Here is a 22,548-nt window from a genome sequence, read left to right on the forward strand (position 1 = left end):
GAGTGGTGTCATCTCTGTTGAATGTTTAAATGAGGTTAAAGTTCACTGTATATTGTAACAATGAAAACTATTAAAATATAGTAATATAATACATTTTCAAAAATAATTAAATAGGGTGTCTAATATTTTATTATTATCGTTAATATATAATTTTTAAAGATATAAGTGCCGTTTGGGGGAGCCTAAACAGTTGGTGTTCTGCCTACTGTAGGCTAATCTGACAGCAAGTTTAGTTTTTTTTTCACATTTTTAAGATTCTACCGGTGAGAACCAATAGGAAAGGTATGTGTGTGTCTGCACGTGGAGTGAAACTTTGGAACAAATTACTGGATGAGCTCAAACAATCTCCAAATATTTGCCTGTTTGGATCCAGATACAAAGAACAATATTGTACAGAGAGTACAGTACAGAGAGGAAGAAAACGGGGGTGTGAATAATATAGCAAATGGATGGTATCAGCAAATAATAATAATAATTATTATTATTATTATTAATAAGCATGACCAACCTAGGTGCCGAGGTGCCTAACTTGTTTGGGTGTTTGGGCATTTGGGTTGGCCATGGTCAAAAACATTTGGTGTGTGTTTTTTGCTATTTTTTCCCTGTTATTTTTTTGTTATTATATGTGTTTGTCTTACTGTCGGTCACCCCTCTCGAGGGATATGACCAAGAAAGATAGATAGATAGAGAGAGAGAGAGAGAGAGAGAGAGAGAGAGATTATTATTATTATCATAACTGGCAATGATATAGTAAATGGATGGTAACAGCAAATAATGAACATTGTTATTATTATTATTAATATCATTACAATTATTATAATCATAACTGCTAGATTTGGGGCCCCCTATTACTTGATAATTTGCATACAAACTTGAACTAATTCCATGTTCTACTCCAGGGGTTGGCGACTATTTGGAATCAGGGGCCACATTTGACATGTTATACTTCTATTTAAATACATTAGTTTCGTCAAAATGGTTTTGAAACGACCACAATTAGAGCAAAATAGTATGTTGGGTCCCTGTTTTAAGCACTTCATTTGTTATTTAGTTTTGAAGTATTACTGTAGAGTTGTTGTTTTTTTGAGTATTTCAGAAGTCAGATTTTTATTGAAGTTCTGACCTTTCAAATTCTCTCAAATTAATGGCTGACTCATTTTCATTCATTGAAGGTTGTTCTTAAAGTTCCCACGCTCTATAAATGCAGCATGACTAACCCAGAAGTGACGTCCCTTGTGTAGCTCCTCAAACCTACAGACGCGCTATAAATATTTTTTTTGTTTTTAGAGAAAAGTACAATCCAACATCTTTAAAATGTTTTAAATGTAGGGGAAATCAATAATACATTTTTATTAGTGAACTTGTTCTCCACTTGGTTAATTCCAAAACGCAATTATTTGTGCCGGACCTTTGCGAAAATTAGACAGAGTGACACATCTTATTTTCACCGCGTTCTTCATTCCATGGCGCTGTCTGCAGCGGTCTTGTGCTTCCACTTTGCACGGAGGTAATGTCGATTTTTCCTTCATATTTAACAAATTGCATTGTTTCTTAATCCAAGGTTGTAATACGCTTGGACATTTGTGGGAATGCATTTTTTGTGGGTTGCAAGGCACGAAGACATTATTAATGATGGACAATTAGAGGCAATACTGAGCATATGGATCGCAATTAAATTATATCTTAAAAATCGCAGAAATCAAAACACTGATTCTAATAGCATTTTGTATTTCTTAATTGATACAAAACAGTCAGTCTCTTACACGAACTGGTCACTTCCAGACCTTTTTCTAACATTTTGAATTTGTTTCTTCTCACTTAATGATTACATGCACGTTTACATGATAGCTAAAGTATTTTTTGCTTTTTTTTCTAACCAATGCATGTTTTTTAAATCATAAGTTTTTTTCTTCACCACGGTCTGTCACTAAATAATTATGCACACTACTTTTTAATATAAGAATACAATCCTGCTAAGAAACAAATACTGCTTTCTGTAACTCTTTAACTAAATTCATTAATCATCAGCAAAATGAAAACAATTTCTCGACAATAGCGGCTAACGGTTAACTGTCTCTCCTTTTAATAATTGTTATTCAAAGGCTCAGATCCCCAAAGGTTTGTTTTCTTTCCCTGCGAACGCCAGAATTTTCACACTCAAGTTTCCTTTCATACACAAACGAAGGTAAGTACAGTCGCTTAAATTGACAATTCTCAGTTCGATACAAAATTGCACAAATACATGAACGAAAACTCAGATAAAATGTAAATAATAGTCATGTGATTCATTTGACAGGAAAAAAACTACTGTTCTACATAAAAACTTGGGCCTTGCACAGCGCAACACGTAAAGCCTGTTTTTTGTGACAAAATTTAAGTTAAACGAGACTGTTTAAACAGAGAGAAAGAAAAACAATGACACGAGAGAGAAGCTAAGCCCGAAATCAACCGGGCTCAAGAACTTCTAGGCTGAAAGTGGAGGACAAAACCTTTTCCCGCTTTTTGACATGCTTCTTAGAATAGAATAGACTAGACCTTTATTATCATTGTTACAAAATGGGTTGAACATATTGTGACAACGAAATTGGACGTGGCACTCCAGTTACACATTTAACTGTAAGGAATGAAAAATTGATAAAAAGATGATGACCAACCTTTGGCTATTAAACAAACACAATATATTTCTGTCATGTTTAATGACTGTTGGTGCGATTGCTTTAGTGGATTACCTCCTCCCTAGCTTATATGGCTCCTTCAACATTTTGGGTTGCCAACCTGTGGGCTAAAGCAACTGCTTTCTCAAATACCTCTGAGCCTAGCAACATCTAAATGATTGGTTAAATGCTTGAATATATAAACGCTTAATATTAAATCACATATCTGGAAGCAGTTAAACCAGAGAACAGCAACGAAAGAAGGCTGAGAATTTGGAATTATTGAATAAGTATTAATGGCCAAAATAGAATTAACATAACATGATTCAGATATTTTTTTAGGCCAGCAGAGAAGGCTTTGCAGGCTTTCATGGCCCGCCACTGTCAAAAAGTTTACTATGTAAGTCACTATGTAGTTACAAATTAACATATATAATCACATTGAAGCAGACTCTCTTAAACTGCTTTAAAATGGCCACATCATATTTCTTGTCTTGTGCAACCTTAGCCGAGACACTATATCCAATTTGCCTTTGAGATTCGAACAACTTGAAGTTCTCTTTCTCCATTCTGTCCGAGATGTTTTACTTTTTTCTCCAGGAATGAAGTACAGTATTGAATAAATAATTTTACTAATCCAAATAACATAATTACCCCCACTTAGACCGAAAATTCTGTTTTCAGGGTTTGACTCACAAATATTTCAATTGGTTTGTTGATCCTATAAAAGCCACGCCTTCTTTCCATGCAATGTCTACCATTTACTATTGGTGAGACGCAACAAATTATGCGCATACGAGCTGACTCCCTGATTTCAGTATTTTATATTGTAATTGTCAATCCAGCTTGGATGTGTGTATGCAGCATATTGTAGGAAGAATATCTACATGAGGATAAATTCAGCATCCTCTTACTCTGTGCTTGAGACCCGTAACCATAACTATTCATTTTTACTTTGTAGGTAAATATAAAAATGCCAGGGTTGAGTGTTAACAACAGGGTTCAGGAGCCCTGAACAATAAGAGGAAACTGTTACATGTCCTCCGAATTTATTCACTTGTGTAAAAACGATAATAGTAAACAAATTGTACAGTATTCACATTATGTCACAGTATTCGTTAAAGTGTGAAGTAACGATTTTCCATGAAGTCGTTTCATATGCAACATGTAAATCCTAACACTGGTCACATATACTTTTAAATTGGTTAAAAAAAAAAAAAAAAAAAAAGCTTTCAGCATGAAGAAGAGGCTCCTGGTCGATGTGGATTGCGGAGTGGATGACGCGCAGGCCCTCATGCTTGCGATGGCGGCCCCCAACGTGGAACTCTTGGGGGTGACGTGCGTGCACGGCAACACAACTGTGGAAAACGTGTGCAAAAACACGCTACGGGTCCTGCAAGCTTGCGGTAGACTTGAGGTGGGTCTGTTTTTCTGTTTGCATTTAGATGATTTGGGGGAGGCGTATGTCCAGTTGACTTGCGCTCATGTGATGTTCCCCCTGACAATGATTTGCTTAGGAAGATGCAGTTAGCTATTGACATTTTTTTTTTACGACGCTACATACAAAAATCTAGGAAAGTACGGCTGCAACAACGAATCGAAAACATCTAATAGATTATTAAAAGCATTGTCAAGTCAGTTCCTTATTGATCCATTGTGTCTTGCGATGTATGAGCCACTGAGCCTGTAAATCAATACAAATAAATTCATTTGATTTAGTTGTGAAGTTGTATCACTTTGGTCTGGATGAGAGCGCCTCAAGACAGATTTCTTATATTTAGAAAAAAATATTACATTTTATTAATGTTATTCTTCAACATTGCATCATTACAAACATGAGATTTATAAAATGAATAAAATAAATTGAAAAAATAATAATTTGACTAACTCAACACAAGGGTGAGATTCTTAAGCATAGTATGTATTATTTGCACATTGGAATCCATCCATCCAGTATCTGCACCGCTTATCCTCAGTAGGGTCGCTGGGGTGCTGGAGCCCATCCCAGCTATGTTGGGGCAGTGGGCAGGGGGACACCCTGAACTGGTTGCTAGCCAGTCGCAGGGCACACAGGGACAGACAATTCGCTCGCTAATTCACACGTAGGGACAATTTGGACCGGGTCATTAACCTGACACGCAAGTTTTTGGAATGGGGGAGGAAACCCACGCAAGCACTGGGAGAACATGCAAACTCCACACAGGAAGGTTTGATCTCCTGACCTCAGAACTGTGCCGCACACGCGCTAACCACTGCTAACTTGGGAATGTTTATCATATTTAATGATTTACCAAATCAACTCATTTTGTTAAAAATTGGCAGTGGGTTGACATTTTTCGTACTTTTTGGCGGATTATTATTTCGCTATACATGAAATTAAATTTTTTGCTCTTCATTTTTGTTTTGAATGATTAGTCCAAATGTAATTTTGGATATAAGTATCTTACATATTTGCTGGCGCATTTGTATGTATCATTGTTTATTGTTATGTTATCTGACAAACACTTGGATTCTTTGTTTTTTTTGTTACAGAATCGTTTTTTTATCTGCCAAAAACATTATGATTTTTAACAAAAAGGAGGAAATTCAAAATGTGTTTCCAAATCATGAAAACTAATTGACCGATTCACCGATTAGTAAAATAATTGTTAGCTAGTGGACAGTGTTATTTGTATAGTTCGAAACATGCATTTGCATTTATATAGCGCTTTTCAAGTCAATGACTTCCCAAAGCGCTTTACAGTGTGCTTCACATTTCCCAATAGCGGCCGTGATCTGTGCAGCCGTGTAAGACGCTAACCTGCTTATTGGGGGTTCAGTGTCTTACCCAAAGACACTTCGGCATGTAACACGGACAAGCCGGGATTTGAACTGGGATCCCTTAATCCTAAAACGATCGCTCTACCTCCTGTGCTCCTGCCGCCCCAATTTCTCAAGGGGACCACAAGAATGAATTGAAAATTTTTACAATTTGTTATGAATGTTTTAAATATTTCATCTGTCTCTGTAGGTCAATTTTAATATTTTGACCTTAAATTAATAGTTTGACTTAATTTTGAAAACTTTGAGTACATAATTATTCAAAGTGTTTCAAATAATAGAAACAAGTCTGAATAAATAAGACTATAATCTATTAACAGAATAAAAACATTACGGGTCGTTGGAAAGAGTTTTCTTTTTTTTTATGATATTTTACCAGAATTTTGCAGTAAAAAAATAAAATTAATTTATTCAGTTCTGTTTTTTCATACGTTTTTGTATTGTGGGCCTGCAAACAAAAAAAAACAATGCTAAAATATACTAAGATAAGTACAAATGGTATTTGAACAGATACAAAATATCTGCCAAAAGAATTAGGATTATCTTTCATTTCACAATAAAAACAGCTGACTGCATAAATTGAAAACAAGTGTAACAAAATTATATATATATATATATATATATATATATATATATATATATATATATATATATTAATATGTTAAAAAATCATGAACATGAAAGGGGACATTTGTAACCTAAATGAGCAAAATTTTGTTCTGACAGAACAGCATTTTACTTGAATAAATCATGTTTGTTTTTTTTCTATATTTTTAAAAAGAAAATTAACTTGAACCTTTCCAGTGAACTTAATTTAAACCGTTCAAGTTACCAAAGTTATGATTGCAAACTTAAAGGGGCAGTGTATACCAGCTCAGTAGCCTAGATGGTAAGGCGCCCGCTTTGAGACTGGGATGTTCGGGTTCGCGCCCCGGCCGAGTCATTCCTAAGACTTAAAAAGTGGTCGGCGGCGCCCTCTCTTGGCTGCGGCTGCATCGGGTCAGATGCAATCGACATTTCGTTCTGTGTACATTGTTACACAGAATGACAATACAAGGAAATTATTATTATTATTATTATTATTATTATTTGATGACTAAATGTTACAGTATTGCAATGGGCGGCAGGAACAGGTTTAATTCACAAGTTAAGCTCAGACGATAAAACTATGTTTCTATGTTACTGTTTATATTTTGTTTTCCTGCTCTGCCAATTAAACAATGAATAAGATAAAGGTTTTTTTTTTTTTTTTTTTTGCAAATTTGGACACCAACCTCAAGCATCCCTAGATTTAACCCAGGCAACCCCTAAGAATTATAACCCATCCATCTATCCAGTATCTTCCACTTATTTCGGGTCAGGTCGCTGGGGAAGCCCAGACGTCCCTATCCCCAGCCACTTCTTCCAGGTCATCCGACGGGAATCCGAGGCATTCCCAGGCCAGCCTAGGGACAAAGTCTCTCCAGCGTGTCCTGGGTCGCCCTCGGGGCCTCCTGCCGGTGGGACATGCCCGAAACACCTCCCGAGGGAGGCGTCCAGGAGGCATCGTTATCAGAAGCCCGAGCCACCTCAACTGGCTCCTCTCAATGCATATAGTCCCTCCTGGATGACTGAGCTTCTCACGTTATCTCTAAGGGAGAGCCCAGCAACCCTGCGGAGGAAACTCATTTCAGCCACTTGTATCCGGGACCGTGTTCTTTCGGCCATAATCCACAGTTCATGACCATAGGTGAGGGCAGGAACGTAGATCGAACGGTAAATCGAGAGGTTTGCCTTTCGGCTCAGCTCCCTCTTCACCACGCCGGACCGGTACAGGGTCCGCATGACGGCAGACGCTGCACGACCCGTCTGTCGATCTCCCGCTCCATCCTACCCACACTCGAAACATAGCATTTTTAAGAATCTTTCCTTTTGATGAAGTAACAGAGAGGCTAAAATACAATGAAATATTGTAAAAAGTGCGGCGACGGAAAACTCCACTGCCTTGAAATGGTTCAGTCCAATTGATTCCCTAGCACTGCTCCCGTCCCCCTCCCCGCTGCTCTTTCTCTCACCTAGTGTCACTTGCGGCATAGCGGCAGAGTCCGGAGGTTTCGCTCTATGACAGTGGCACTATGTCATACAATGGTTAAGTTGAACTATTTTACCACCCAATATCATGACTTTGTTGTCATCAACATATATTAGCTCTCATTTTAGCTACATTGTATCGAATGCAACTACATGCTTCTTCTGTGTGTGTACTTTATTAGAAATAAATGAGTGAAAACTGGGCATGGCATAGTAATAGTGTTTCTGCTAAACACAAAGGTTAATGTGAAATGAGAAGTGACATTTCTAAGCAGTGCTAAATGATCCTAAATCACTTAAAGTGAAATGAAAAAAACAAAACAAAATAAAACAGCCAGACACTGTGGATTCTCAGCACCATGGGTGGAGCAATAACATACTCATGTTTCAACTCTTCAATGCACCTTAAAAAAATCCCACCATCACATTATACTTGCTAGCATTGTTATTCTCACTTGAAACTCAACCCCTTTGACCTTTATTTGATGCGCTAGATTCCAGTTTTCAAAGGAGCCGCCAAGCCCCTCCTCAGCCACGTGATCGACGCGGGCCACTTTCATGGGCTGGATGGCCTGGGAGACGCCCCCGACCCAAATGCGCCCGGCTTGGAACTGGTGCAGGAGGAAAACGCCGTGTTGGCCATGATCAGGATCGTGAATGAGAACCCGGGAGGGGTGGGCTATCGTTATACAGTGGTATCTCTTTATACGAGCACCTCTACGCACAAGTTTTTTTCATCAGAAATCCTACTCGCTATATACAAAAGGACAATCCAGGTTACAAGCAGTCCCAGAAGCTACCACTAGAGTCCGCTCAAAACCACTCGCCTCTATCAGCATGCGTCTCAGGCACCTGACCCCACGCCCTTGGTTATACCTGTAAAGCACCTGTATTCTACGGCAAGGTCATTTTAATAGCATCTCTTTGATCACATTTCATAGCATTTCCTTTTTGTGGCACTGTGAGTTCCCTTATCGGGGTGGGACCATATGCTTTGGTCACGATCCGATTGTAACACGATACTGAGGTGCGGATTCGATTTATATTCTACAAGTATCGTGATTCAATAGAATTGTTGTTTTTTTTAGGAAAGGAAATCGCAAACAATTTAAATCATGCACTTCTGGCACAATAAACCTTGACTGATGTTCAAACAATGCAGTGTGTGTCAGTCTGGAAGCTGACATTTATTTTAACCGAGACAATGAGAACATAACATGTAAACTGTGCAACAGGTTTACAGCCACAGAATTTATTTAACTGAAATGTCAACGTAACACAAATGTCGTCCATTAATTATCCTTTTTACAGTTAACAATGTAAGATGAGAGAATAAAATAGAACCTCTAAAAGAAAAAAAACATCACAAGTGTAAGCTATCAAATTAAATCAAGATCCTTAAAATTAAACATATATACTAGTTTTGGTCATGTCTTCCTGGGAACTGTATAAAAAACAAAATGTGTCCATCGTTGGGATTTAAAATTTATGATCGCCGGCCTTAGTTCTCGTTGCTTGCTTTCTTCCACATCTGTTTCCTTTCCCGCATTTTTACTTACCGTATATGACGTCACATAAATCGGTTCAAGGGAGTGACGTTGATTTAAAAAAAAAAAATCGCTAAAAAATGTCACAGTATAAATACGATGAATTGATTTTCGTCCCACCCCTAGTTCCAGAAAGGTAAACAGTAAAATTTTTGGAGAATTGAAACACCGCAAGAAATTATAGAAAAACATAAGCACAGCGTTCGCATAAGTGACCAAGCCAAGGAGTTCAATCTGGAAGCAGCATTGAACGGATCTAAGAGGTCCTGGCTGACTAAGAGATAGTTTCAGCTTTTGTTGAGAAAAAAACATCCAGAAAAAGCTGCAAATGGTTGTGCGACAGGTCTCTCGGATGCCACTTGCCTCATGCATTTCCGTTAAAATTTCGAGTACGAGGCAGAAACAAATTTCCCCCAAATTTTTTTTTCTTTTTTTTTAAATATCTGTAGAAAGTGTTAGTCCTACTAAAAGGGCAAGAGAGTTATGAAAACTGAAACAACAGGCGCACACAAATCGGGATTCATCAAATCATTTAGATCAGGAAAATTCACTCGTTACACAAGCAATTCTGGAACAAATTAAGCTCGTATGTCGAGGCACTACTATATCAGCCATTCGAAACATCATCGCTGCCGTTTTTGGTGTTCTTCCTTTCGTGACTGGTGCTCGGTTTCCATCAGGTGTCGCTGGTTGCCACGGCGCCGCTCACCAACCTGGCCCTCGCTGTGAGTTTGGATCCGTCCTTGCCGAGCAAGCTGCGAGGGCTCTACATCATGGGCGGCAACACCCAATGTCAGTTAAGTAGGAAAAGTAATGGATTTCTGCGGCGCGCTTGTCGAGTGACTGTTTTCGGGTCGTTTGCGCAGCACGAGGGAACACCACTCCGTGCGCGGAATTCAATTTTGCAGCCGATCCAGAAGCGGCCTACATCGTGTTGAACGACTACCTGTGTCCGACCTACTTGGCATGCTGGGAGTTTACCTGCTACAGCAAACTATCTTGGGTGAGTGTTTCACTGCCCATTTCTTGAGATTTTACGCAAGGGTATTGGATATAACTTACACAGAAATATACCAGTTCAAGTAGTAGTCACTATTGCTCGCCTTAACTTTATTGTCAAATATGTCAGAGGCGCAACATATAGCACCGATGACTTGACTTGCTCATTGCCGCATGCAAACACGCAATGAGTAAGGCACAAAACAAATAATATGGCAGCAAGGTCGAGGAAAAAAGTGTAAATATAAAAATATATAAGGTTTTAAATATTATAATATGCGAAGTATAGCCTGAATCTAAAAAGAGCAGTTTTGCATTGATTTGGCAGAATGCAGAGGGGGTAGAGATGGAATTCAGAGTCCTGAGAGCTTGATGGAAGAAGCTGTCCTTGAGCCTGCTGGCTCAGGCTCTGAGACTTCTTTCAGTCTTTTCCCTGGCGACAGCAGTTTGAAGAGGCTGTGAGATGGGTAGGTAGGGTCATCTGTAATCCTGCTGGCTTTCACAGTAAAGTATGGATAATTAATAATGACATGGCGTTCTCATATTTCAGATTTAACACAAGAATCAGTATTTTTTTTTTTTTTTAGAATACACAATACTGAGTAAATGGTACATATACTTCTAGGAAGGAGTGATCAGCCTTTTTGAATTAGAGAAAGGGTTTGTACACCCATTTCATGGCTGAATTATTTTTAAGGACTTTCATTTGCTAATTTTCCAATTCCATCAGTACCATTAAAATATTAAATCCAATATGAATCATTTGTTTTGCAGAGCCACAATTATACCTTCCATTTACATATGCGATTTTTAATCTTGTGTGTGAATTTATCAAGACATGTGATTTTGAGTAAATCACAAATAGATTTGTTCGAGACAAATCTTTCCCCATATAGGTGTTGGGTAAAAATGTTGTTAATGTGTAGCTTACATTTTTATAATTGATCCGTAATCCTTGCAAAAATACACATTTTAATAGGTTGTCCCTTGCCCACTGCCCCGAGATGGCGGGGGATGGGCTCTAGCACCCCGCGACCCTATTGAGGAAAAGCGGTGTAGATAATGGATGGATCGACTTCATCTTAATGTCTGTTTAAGCATGCAACTTTAAATGGGTTGTGGCTTGTACAAAAAAAAATGAAATTTGTTGTTAAGTTTGTGCATTTGGCTTTAAATCAGGTGCACGCTGTAGTCCAGAATTTAAGGTAATGCAAGAGATTGTGTGTTCGCATTCATGTTTAGAATATTTCAACTGGACTCTTTTTGTCTACAACACTGGATGCCTTTTTATTTAATGCAAATCACACGTCCCTATTATTTAAATACAGTGGTACCTCTACTTAAGAATTGTTTCCTGCAGTGATGTTGTCTGATGAAATGTGTGTAAAATGAAACACGTTTTCCCATTGAAATGACTGTAAATGAGATTAATTTGTTCTAAGGTCATTAAGTGCAACCAAACTCCCAGTAAATCAACTGCCCTGTAGGTACACTAATAATTAATTAATAATAATAATTTCCTTTGTATTGTCATTCTTTGTAAGAACGAAATGTCGATACACCTGACCCGTTGTAGCGAGCCGATGCAGCCGCAGCCAGCAGAGGGCGCCGCCATTTTACCAATGTTATAAGTCTTAGGTATGACTCGGCCGAGGCGCGAACCAGCGACCTCCCAGTCTCAAAGCGGGCACCCTACCATCTAGGCTACTGAGCTGGTTCAATGTTCATGAATACACCATATAGATGACTAAAACAAAAAATCAGGCTAAAGAAATGCAAAAGATTAAGTGTAAACTGCACAAGGCTTTACAAACCAAGAATAGTTTAATCAGCACCAACAACAACTGAATGAAAATGATACCATGTAAAAACATCAGTGTAAATGGAATTCACTGGGCACAATTTTTTACTCACTGTGCTGCTATACACATAGAATAGCGATTGCCGTGTCCGTCTGGAACGCAGAATAGTTTTAAAATGTTGCAGTTTTCATCAAACAATTCCATTTCCCGTCCGGTTCTGGCTTCATCAAGATGTCGTCTGTTATAGAAGCAGGTAGTTTTCCCCAGCAAGCGAACGCATCCTTAATTTCTTCAGTCGGTAGCGGCTCTTCTGGTTCTGATGGTTGAAATTCCTGGCTGCAACCAATGGATTACCGGGCTAAACCATTTGGCAATTTAATACAGGGGGATGAAGGGTCTCACCTCGCTAATAAACTACGCAGAACGCTGTTGGTGCGTGCAAATCTTTTGTGATAGCGTCTCAGACATTGGACACTGGAAAACTAATTGTATAACGGAATATTTTAGTCAGACGCGAACTTCGGATACTGAAAGACACGTAAGATGGGTCAATCGTAACTAAGTGTACTTAAACAAGTTTTTGTGTGTTTTGCACGTCCTAAAAGGAATTCTGCGACTCCTGGTTGGCACAACAGACACCCAAAGCCCGCTTCATGGCGCGCATTTTCCGCCACAGCATGAAAGCGTCACGCAGCGAACGCGTCCAGAAGGAGTTGGTGGGCGGAAGCGGCTTCGTTTCTTGCGACTCGTACGCAATGGCCGCCGCCGTGGACGACGCCTTCGTCACAGAGAGCGACCGCTACCCGGTCACTGTGGAGCTGACGGGAACGCATACACGGGGAATGATGGTAGTAGATACTTTGAACTGCCTCAAGAAGACTCACGAGGTTTTCATCATGAAGAAGGTGGACATGGAGAAATTCGAGGGGATGATGATGGCGGCATTGAAATAGTTGCCCATGTTTCCTCTTCCCACAAATGTATCCAACTGCGGTTTCTGCGGGGCATCTCAGGCAGGCCGCTTTGGCCGGCGCCTATCAGCTGGCTTGTAACTGATGTGGACCTGGGGTATCCGATTGATGAATTAAAACAAGGCATTGCAAGGGCACGCCGTGGGTGAGGACGCAATTTGATTTCTGCCAACTGCTCTGAATGTCAAAATGACGGAATTCAATCAACCCCCGGTAAACAACAGGAGTAACTACGATCTACTGTAAACATATGCCCCCTCATCTAATTAGTGGCGTTCATGAATGGATGAAGTCATTTCCACTGTCCCTATAAAGAAAGTTTGCGATTTTGTCAGAATCAGCAGGGAAATGTCTTGTACTAAAAGTAAGATATTGTGCTGTGATCAAGATTTTTGTTTAGGGACTGTGTGAACTAACGTAGCAGTCAATATGAATTAAATTGCCATAAATACAAACGCAGGAGTGGGACCAAAACATTCTTAAAACAAAACTCATTCCAGTGTAGTGATTAAAATTCAGAAGCCCATATAGTAACAACTCCATGGTACAGAAAGTGTACAGGGTGAAGATCAGGCCTTAAAAAATGCAGCCTAACGCCGACGCTGCGGGTATAAAAGCGAAACCAGCCCAAGGCTGACAAATCAACTTGATTTGAGGGACGGAGCCTGAAGCAAACTTGAATTTTCCTACTTTAAATTCATGCATCTCTTAACCAGGTGCGCTCTGTAGTCCGGAATTTTAAGGTACCGTATTTTCCGCACTATAAGGCACACCGGGTTATAGGGCGCACCCCGAAAAAATAGTTTTTGGTCCTATATTTGACATACATAAGACGCACCGGATTATAAGGCGCTACAATGGGAACGTCGACAAAACAGTCAGATAGTTCAGCAACTTATTACCCCCTTAACATTCCCAAAGCTTGCAAAGACGCAAATACGTGTCGAGAACACGTGCGGATGCGGTGTCCGTAGGATGTCACTCAAATGCATCGTTCCATCATACGGAAGGTTAAAGTCTTGGGATTCAAGAAATGCCAACCAATCCTTAGTTTCTATTTTCTTTTTCGCTTGCAACTTTACTGTGCATATGACAATAAACACTTGGAATTGAGTTGAATTTAAAAATAGACACTCCATTCCATCCATTATCTGCACCGCTTATCACAGAAACATCGAGTTCAGTCTGAAACAAGATACAGGGAAAATATATAGCCGGAATAGCTCACCAAAGTCGTTGTGTTCAATAATAATGTGCAACCATGGTCCTCTTATATCCGTGAGTGTAGTAAATCCAGGAGAGTAAAATATTTACAAATACTGAATGCTAAAACATGTTTCCTCTATGCCGTAAACAACCAGACTTGCTATTCACATTCATCTTTTTCGGCCAATTGCAGGCTTTGTTTTGCCCCTTAGCCTATGCGAGCCTGTAAATGATAAAAGGGATCCGCCCCCTTTACTTTCGAATAACTTTAGCCAATAGTGATCGATTCAACTGATGATTGGCACATCTTTTTCGGCCAATTGCAGGCTGTTTTGCCCCTTAGCCTATGCGAGCCTGTAAATGATTAAAAAGGATCCGCCCCCTTTACTTCCGAATAACTTTAGCCAATCGTGATCGATTCAAATGATGATTGACACATTGGTTAGCCAATGAAACGCCAGTACATAAATCCCAGCATACACCGCGGACTACTTCCGTTCGGGGGAAAATCTAGTCGGCGGCCGATTGCCTTAGTTGCGAGACCTAGCGACTTATTGATCCATATATAAGGCGCACTGTATTATAAGGCGCATGGTCAGCTTTTGAAAAAAATAAAGGCTTTTAGGTGCGCCTTATAGTGCGGAAAATACGGTAATCCTTTTTTTTTAAGGGGTATTTAGTTTGTGATTTGGTATTTGTTAATTTTACATATTTTCTTAATAATCATGTTGCAACAAACAGCACAGTAGAAACTAGGGATGAGGGGTTTAAGACTTATAAGAGACCCAGCGCTTTTTCTATCAATCATTTAAACTCATAACACTCGTTTGTTAGTCCATGTAGGAATGATCAAATTGTTCGAATCACCGTGTACATTTTACAGTTTCACAGGGCTTCTTATTTTCCTCCTTCTTTCTTACTATCTAACAACAATACAATGTTGTTTTCTCGTGTCCATTTTAAAGTAATTAACAAAAAGGACTTCACACTGTTATTTAAATTCTATATTAATTTCACTCCTGAAACTGGTGACAATAATAATCTACTCATCAGAGAAACGATCAGTCTGAAACGAGGTACCCGAAAACTAAAAGCTGGTGTAACTCCATAATGTCCCCTGGCCGTGTTGGACTTCTTTGAATGTCCACAAAAATGGCTTTGTTACATCAAGGACAATCCATAGACTCCAACCATATAAAATACTAACTCTAAAACACACTATCTTGCCGACAGATGAATAGGATTCCGCCTTAAACATTTCTGCTTTATTGGACGTTGCTTCTTCAAATACGTTTGTTTCGTGTCAAAACTCCCCTTTAAAAATAAACAAGACTGGAAAAATTATTCCCAATATGGTAGTTAGCCTTCCTCTTTCAATTAACACCTTTTCTATGATGAGGGTCTGTGAATGTCAGTTATCTTCATGCGTGAAGTTGTATTAAACTTGCGTATTCCCGACACATACAGGTATGCCACCCGTCTCACTTACCTTAATTGCTCTGGCGCCGCCTGGCGGCCCTTAGAAAAAATTGCATAAATTCGCCACATCGTTGCACAAGGTGCAGGGTTGAAAGCTTGGGGAAAAGGACGCGGCTTATAGTTCGTATTTTACGGTAGTTGTCAACTCACATTTATTTGAATGGTCCTTAATCACATTTCAACGTCATCTTACTTCATTTTAAAAGTAAATGCGTTAGTCAGATTACTGACACCAAAAAGTAGCACATGACCCTGAAAATAAATATGTAGTAACAAATTACTGTATATACTAGCGTATGAGCCCAACGCATAAACTGTTTTAAAATAGCCACATAATTTAAAAAAAAAAATAGAAAAAAAAAACGTAAACCAACCTGTGGAAGCAGTAAACCCTCTTGGCCTGTACAATCTCGGCCAAAATTACCCATCCACCTCCCGACTCCTCACAAATAAAATAAGAAAATTCAGGTTTGCTCCGGACGGCATTCAATTTATTGGTCCGGCTGGAATTTTCTTTAGCTCTAGTCCCTGGTTATATCAGGGATGTGATTTTTCCGCTAATTCGCGGAATTCCGCTTTTTTTTATCTCCAAAAATAAAATTTTAAGATTTCCGATTTTTTAATTGGTAAAAAAAACGATTTAGTCTCTACAGCATTCCATTTTAGTGTTTCCGTAACTGAAATGAAACGTACTTGCGATTGTTTGAAGTCTCCGTGTTGACCAATAAACGCGCTTGTTATAAAGGCGTAGGAGTATGCCATTGTTCATTTCTCACACGTTTTTGCCGAGTGTTTAAAGAAAGATGTCCGAGATCGAACGCAAAGATGCTCTGCGAGGTAAAGAAATTGATAAGATCGTAAAAAACAAGTTTCGATCGGACTGGTTGGAGAAGGAATTATCTACAAATGTTGGAAAGAAGACTGTGACGAATTTGTTCAGTGACTTTATTCGGAAGATCGATCGTGCCGGGAAAGCGCTTTGCATTTGATGCCATGATACCATTGTCTATGGTGGGAGAGGTTTCAAAGCTCTTGAAAGTCACGCAAAGAGCAAAAAACACGTGAAAGAACTCCAGTCAAGAACAACAAATTATTCCATCGCTGGTAGTTTCGGTGCCCAAACGAAAACTCCAAAACTTTAAGGCCTCCATCCCTTATTGACACCACAAACGGAAGCGGTAATAGAGAGACGTGATCCACCCCAAAAACCTGTACCAGTTGCTGATAGAGTCGTGAATTTTGAGGTAGGTGGTAAACTTTTCAAATTTATTTGACAGTTTTCCCCTTTTTTTCGAAAATATTATAACGTAATAAAAATGGCCATAAATATTTAACAATTACAATAATAGATTTTCATGTGTACATTACACCAACACTTTACTGTAGGGCCTATACTTATTGTACTTTCATTTATAGATAACATCTTCTGCTATAACAAAGACATTTGTGGTATGTTCTAATATGAGTTACTTTTCATTTGGTCATGATACAATTATTTCTTCATGAAATTTGAACTCTTCAACATGATTTATGTGTTAACTTAGTAATCACATGAGTTAGATATGATGATATTCTCAGTGATAGTTTTTAAAAGCAAAGGCAGTCCAATGTTTTTTAATGTGACTGATTTTGAGTTGACTTAAACTGTAATTTTATATGGGATAGTTCAAAATACATTGAAAATTGATGCTGTTGTTTTGTCTATTTCTTTGTCATCTGAGTGCATTGAAAGTACTTAAAAAAAACGTAAAACCCATGAGCTCCGGGGGGCTTCGCCCCACTTGTCCCCCCACCAGGGCACTGCCCTGGACCTAGCTGGGTGCCCGCGGCCCCCCAGACCCCCGCCTAATTTTCAGATAATTTCACTTTGGTCAAATCACATCCCTGTTATATGCAACACATGTTAAGAACCAACTCAATTTTTATATTACTATACAATATTATAGTTACTGGTAACTTGAATCAGCCGTTGTTTAAACAAACTGACTCATTTCAATTTAATTCCAAAACCTAAACTGGAATAAGTTAAACAATTACTAAACCCTACTTGTGTATTAGTGGGGAAAATGTAAATAAGTTGCACTGTCTCATTTTTATCTAACAGGATATTTTCACGGATATACTAATAAACATGTTAAGAGTTGTAATATTTTTTTAATATTTGAGTGCTTCATAATAGTTTTTTTCCAAGACCTCAGAATTGGCTTGAGTCAAGTGGCAATACTCTTAAAAATGAGTAAGTCCTTTGCAGCTGAGGTCTTCATGCATTCAAATACGGAGAAGAACAAGATTCGCTGTCAGTTTGATATTTAAATCAGCAGTGTTTAACCCCTTGCTCGTCCTTAATATCCTTTTCTGCCCCGGAATCTTGATCTTGTGTCGAGCTGCGTTGGGAATTTATGAGAATGTCGATCATTTGACATTTTCAGTGGAGCAAACCAACTGTCATCCTTCATACTTACCATGGACCTCTTGCACTCAAAGAATGATGTCTGCAAAGCTTTGCAGTGACCTTCTTTCAAGCACTCGCTGGGCAACTTCCCCTCCTAAAACATAAAGAGTTTATGATATAAATATATTACTACTTTTCAATATTATGCACATGCATACCTGGAATAGTCACCTGGCAGGAAACCATGTTTGTTCATTTACTTTCACATTAATCATCAACTCATTTAATGGCATTACGTATGATTACGTTTTCAGTATTTTCCCCGAGTGCAAAAACGTAAAAATATGTTTTGATTTAAAAAAAAAAAAAATCATAAAGGGTTTGGCGCAGCTCATCAGTAGGTAAGAAGCAGTATTAAATATCCCTGTTAGATGGCAGGAATGGCTTTTATCAGATTTGTGTCCATGCATTGAGGAAGCCCAACTTCCTAATGTTGCTTCCTGTGTCCAGCTACTGAAGTGTGTAAGCTGCTCTGTATGGCAAGTCAGTGGTAAAGCAATGTGTAAGAGAAGTGACTATACTGTATATGGATAAATACAGACAGTCATCTTTTTTTAGAAAAAAAACAAAGCAAAATTCTTAAGTCCATTAGTCATCAACGCGCAGAGAGGGATGACGTTTCGTCCGAAGGAACGCGATTGCCATTGTGACCAAAATCGCATGATCACATCAACTGAAACATTGGGCGCTGAAAAGTTATTTCAAAGTTCATGCATATTTTCAGTGTTCCTGCAATTAAAAAAAAAGCGTTTTTTTTTTAGTAGTTTTATTTTTAAAATGAGTATTTTCAAGAAACTTGGCAATGTTCAGCTGTTGTTTCCCAAACAATGGTAAAAGCTAGAAACATGCTTTATTACTAATAAAGGATTAGGGCTGATGCTTGATATGTCCTATGACTGTATAGCTATAGTACTACATTTTCTGTAGGCCTTCAAAAATTTGTTAAAATGGCAAAAGTTGTCAGGCACTGTCTATTCCATTTGACAGAAACTTCTGGCATTGAATGAGTTAAGCAGCCATTTTAGTTATTTTCTGACAAATATCTATTATTAGTATTTATAGTTTTTTAGGATGGGTCACTGTGATAGAACACTGTTTCTCAACTTTTGATAAGCCGAGACCAACTACTTTTCATGAAAAAAAAATCTCAAGCATATCATCCTTGGAAAATCATTAAAAGTCGATTCTCACAACAGTTGCATTGTTTTTTGTTCTGTTATTATTAAAGCGTAAATGACCATGTTGCCTTTATTGATAGTGAAATGTTTTTCATTCATTTTGGTCACGGTTACTCAGGAGGTAAAACATTATTCATAGCTTGGTGCACAGAAAAAAGAAAGGTGTAGTTAAATAAACAGGGTCGACAAAGTCCCTTCGATTAATTGCCGTACATATTCTTTGCATATTTTTGTGCACCGATGTGAGGTCCAAATAAATGGATTTTAATTTTGATGCAACATTAGTGCGAGTGTTTACGAACCAGGCAAGGCACACTTTTTTCATTAAGAAATCTCGAGGCACACCATCCATCAATAATGTTTAGGAATTTATTACCAATGCCAGTTTATTTTGTTTTAAGCTTAAAATATCATGTGGCCTAAATTACAGTATAATGTTTTTCTTATTTGTAATATGGGTTATACCTTTTTTGTCTGTTAATAATGTTGTGGTTAGCACATTTGCCGAACACGCGAAATGTCCCCGGTTCGAGACCGGGTAGAAACATATGTTTGGGCTGGAGAAGGTTGGGCGCACCAAGCTGTATTTGCCAAAGACACACCAAAGGAAATGGTGCCCCTACGACCCTAGTGGTTAAGGGATGCGACCAACCAACTAACCAACGTTGCAGTAATTTTGAATTTTACTATATTTTTTTCACACGTCTTTCAAATGTTACTACATTTTTATTTTATCTTCTTTAACAAAACTAATACTTTTACGGGCAAAAATGATCTACCCGAGGAACAGACTTATTTTTTTCTTCCAAAAAATCTGAAAAAATATCTGTTAGATTTTTACTTACTTTTTTGCAGTGCAATCAGCTTCATCTAACAAAACAAGATATCAAATATATTTCCCTGTACTACCTCATGTGCTGATAATTAGTACAGTAATCTGCAGCCACCTACTGGTATGGATAAATGTTACAGTCACTGCTGATCAATGGAAAAAGCAAAGAAACTGAAGACAGCATGCTTATTTTGCAAAGTTAAAATTGGCCAATGTCTTGTGGCACTCAGGGTGAAAAACTAATGTAGAACGGTATTAAGTCTAACAAACACTTGTGAATTTAGGACAGAGGTCAGCAACCTGCAGTGCTAGTGATGCATGTGGCCCTTTATTAGTTCCCTGGAAAATTTTTCCGAAATGTTTGAAAATGGAAAAAGATGGGGGATGGAAAGATGGGGTATTTTTTTGTGATGGTTTTCTTTTAATTATAAATGTTTTTTATAAGGCCATTTTTGCACCTCTATACAAATCTTTTTGTTTTGTTTTTTGGGCTCCTTTAAAGTTGTGGTTTGCCGAACCCTGATATTAGAGAGAGAAAAAGGGAATAAGAACTATTTTGGCAGATGACAATCCGTGTCCTACCCAGTGTTCAATTAGGCTTCCACGATTCCGACCAAGTATATAGACGAAGGAACAAAAGCTGAGGAGAGCAATTCTGTTAACCACTTTTATTACAAAGAAATTAACACAATAATCTGAGATGGTGAACAGGACAGTCCTTAACCAAGCATCAACAAAATGACTGAACATTGTTTTTAAAGGTAAAGGGTGTGGTATGACAAGAACAAAACTTAACTACTGGTACAGGTAAGAAGTCTAAGATTCCCAAAAGACCTTTGTTAGTATGCATCTGACTCGGACAAAATAATCAGAACACCACTTAGAAACAATGTTGGAAAATAAATATAACCACCAAATGAACTGATACAGGGAAACATAAGCAAGAAGTAATTACTTCTTTTAAATATGTGGAAAAACACAAGGTCCATTCGTTACAATTAAATGAATGTGATTATTAAATGAAGGATGTGATGGTTAAATAATACAACTAATAAAGCTGGAAAATCATTTTTACAAACACAGTGACATATTTTAATAATGTAACAACAGTAAGGCTTTTAAAAAATCCCTAATGACTCCAGCAAGGTTATTATAACAGAAACGTGTTCATATTAGAGAAAAAGGTGAAAAAGACGTTTACCTTCATGACACAGTCATGCTGAAGGAGACACGCCTTCAGGTCCTCTCTTATCCCCGCACAGGCTCTGTTGTCTTCCTCTTTGTCCTCGTAATATTTTGGCATTTTGAATATTTATTCTAATACATTAATTCAAATTGACCTTAACCGAAACCAACACAACTTGAACAGGATATAAAGTAATGACATCGACATCATTTGTTGTGAAAGCTGTAGGCTGCCATTTTTTAAAAGCGCAATGCATGACGGGTAAACCTATGTTAAAGTATTGCATCGTGGGAAAATAGTTTTATTTTTTAATATTTTTTTATTTTGTTTTTATTGAAAATCAAATTGTTACATTAAATCGCATGAGAAAGTCAAACAAAGTAACTATTTTCAGGAGGAATGAACGTGGCAGAATTGGATCGGAAAATAAAATAAGAATAATAAAAACACGTTTAACTCTCCATAAGGGGGACCCATGCATAATTTGTAAATTGGGATTGTTTATATTTTTGGTTGATTATTCAAATTTGATTTAAAAAAATCGTTGTGGGGTTCCATTGTTTTCTTATATTTGTTGAGGATTTTAAAAAATGGCCATGCATAGCCTAAATGAGATTTATTGATCTTCCATCATAACTGCTTTGTAGGATTTACCTTTTTATCGCATTGCAAAAAAAAAAAAGATATATATATATATATATATATATATATATATATATATATATATAATATGAACATTTGATTTACTTAAATGCATTATATATGAACTTACTTCATTTAAATTACTTGAGCTTTGACTCGCATTTTTTAAATGAATGTTTATCTAATAGTACATTTATTTTTCTAACTACAGCGGAACCTCGGTTCTCAACCATAATCCGTTCCAGAACCCTGTTCGAAAACCGAATTGTTCAATCACCGAAATCGTTTTTCCCGTTAAAAGTAATGTAAAATCGTTTCAATCCGTTCCAACACCCTGAATGTTTACCATGAACGTAAACACGAAGCTAACCCAGGCTAATCATACGTTCGCGTTAGCGTAATCTTTCGTACGGAAGATTACGCTAACGCGAACATGTAAAAATAAAAAAAAGGATTATGAATAGGATTTCTTACCTTTGTGGTGGACGGTGGGGAGAGAAAAATCATCAAAAGTTTTTCAACCTCTTCCAAAACTTGCGGCAGTTGCTTGCTTATGGCGCTAACTTCCTTAGCCGCATCACTCGATTTCACAGCCTCCTTATTCTTTACTATCGTACTAATAGTAGATTTAGCCATGCTGTATTCACTAGCAAGATCGGAAATTCGTACACCTCTTTCATATTTAGCTATTATGTCTTTCTTAAAGGCAA

General features: G+C 38.0%; 2 protein-coding genes across 2 annotated transcripts; one reads left to right on the forward strand and one right to left on the reverse strand.

The window, feature by feature from the left end:
* The first annotated feature begins 1,353 nt into the window (after positions 1-1,353).
* On the forward strand, positions 1,354-17,235 carry LOC148352978 (inosine-uridine preferring nucleoside hydrolase). Its single transcript, XM_088352377.1, has 7 exons — positions 1,354-1,507; positions 2,103-2,185; positions 3,884-4,071; positions 8,039-8,218; positions 9,772-9,883; positions 9,958-10,094; positions 12,498-17,235. Exons 1-7 carry the CDS (start codon positions 1,464-1,466, stop codon positions 12,843-12,845), a joined length of 1,092 nt encoding a protein of 363 aa, XP_088208503.1. The 5' UTR covers positions 1,354-1,463; the 3' UTR covers positions 12,846-17,235.
* Positions 17,236-17,682: 447 nt separating this feature from the next.
* On the reverse strand, positions 17,683-21,461 carry coa5 (cytochrome C oxidase assembly factor 5). The gene is made up of 3 exons (XM_088352378.1): positions 21,212-21,461; positions 18,011-18,094; positions 17,683-17,932 (listed from the first exon to the last, which is right to left on the reverse strand). Exons 1-3 carry the CDS (start codon positions 21,311-21,313, stop codon positions 17,891-17,893), a joined length of 228 nt encoding a protein of 75 aa, XP_088208504.1. The 5' UTR covers positions 21,314-21,461; the 3' UTR covers positions 17,683-17,890.
* Positions 21,462-22,548: the final 1,087 nt, after the last annotated feature.

This window comes from Urocampus carinirostris, chromosome 14 (genome assembly GCF_059441175.1).
Source record: "Urocampus carinirostris isolate Australia breed hairy pipefish chromosome 14, RoL_Ucar_1.0, whole genome shotgun sequence".
NCBI classification, from domain to species: Eukaryota; Metazoa; Chordata; class Actinopteri; order Syngnathiformes; family Syngnathidae; genus Urocampus; species Urocampus carinirostris.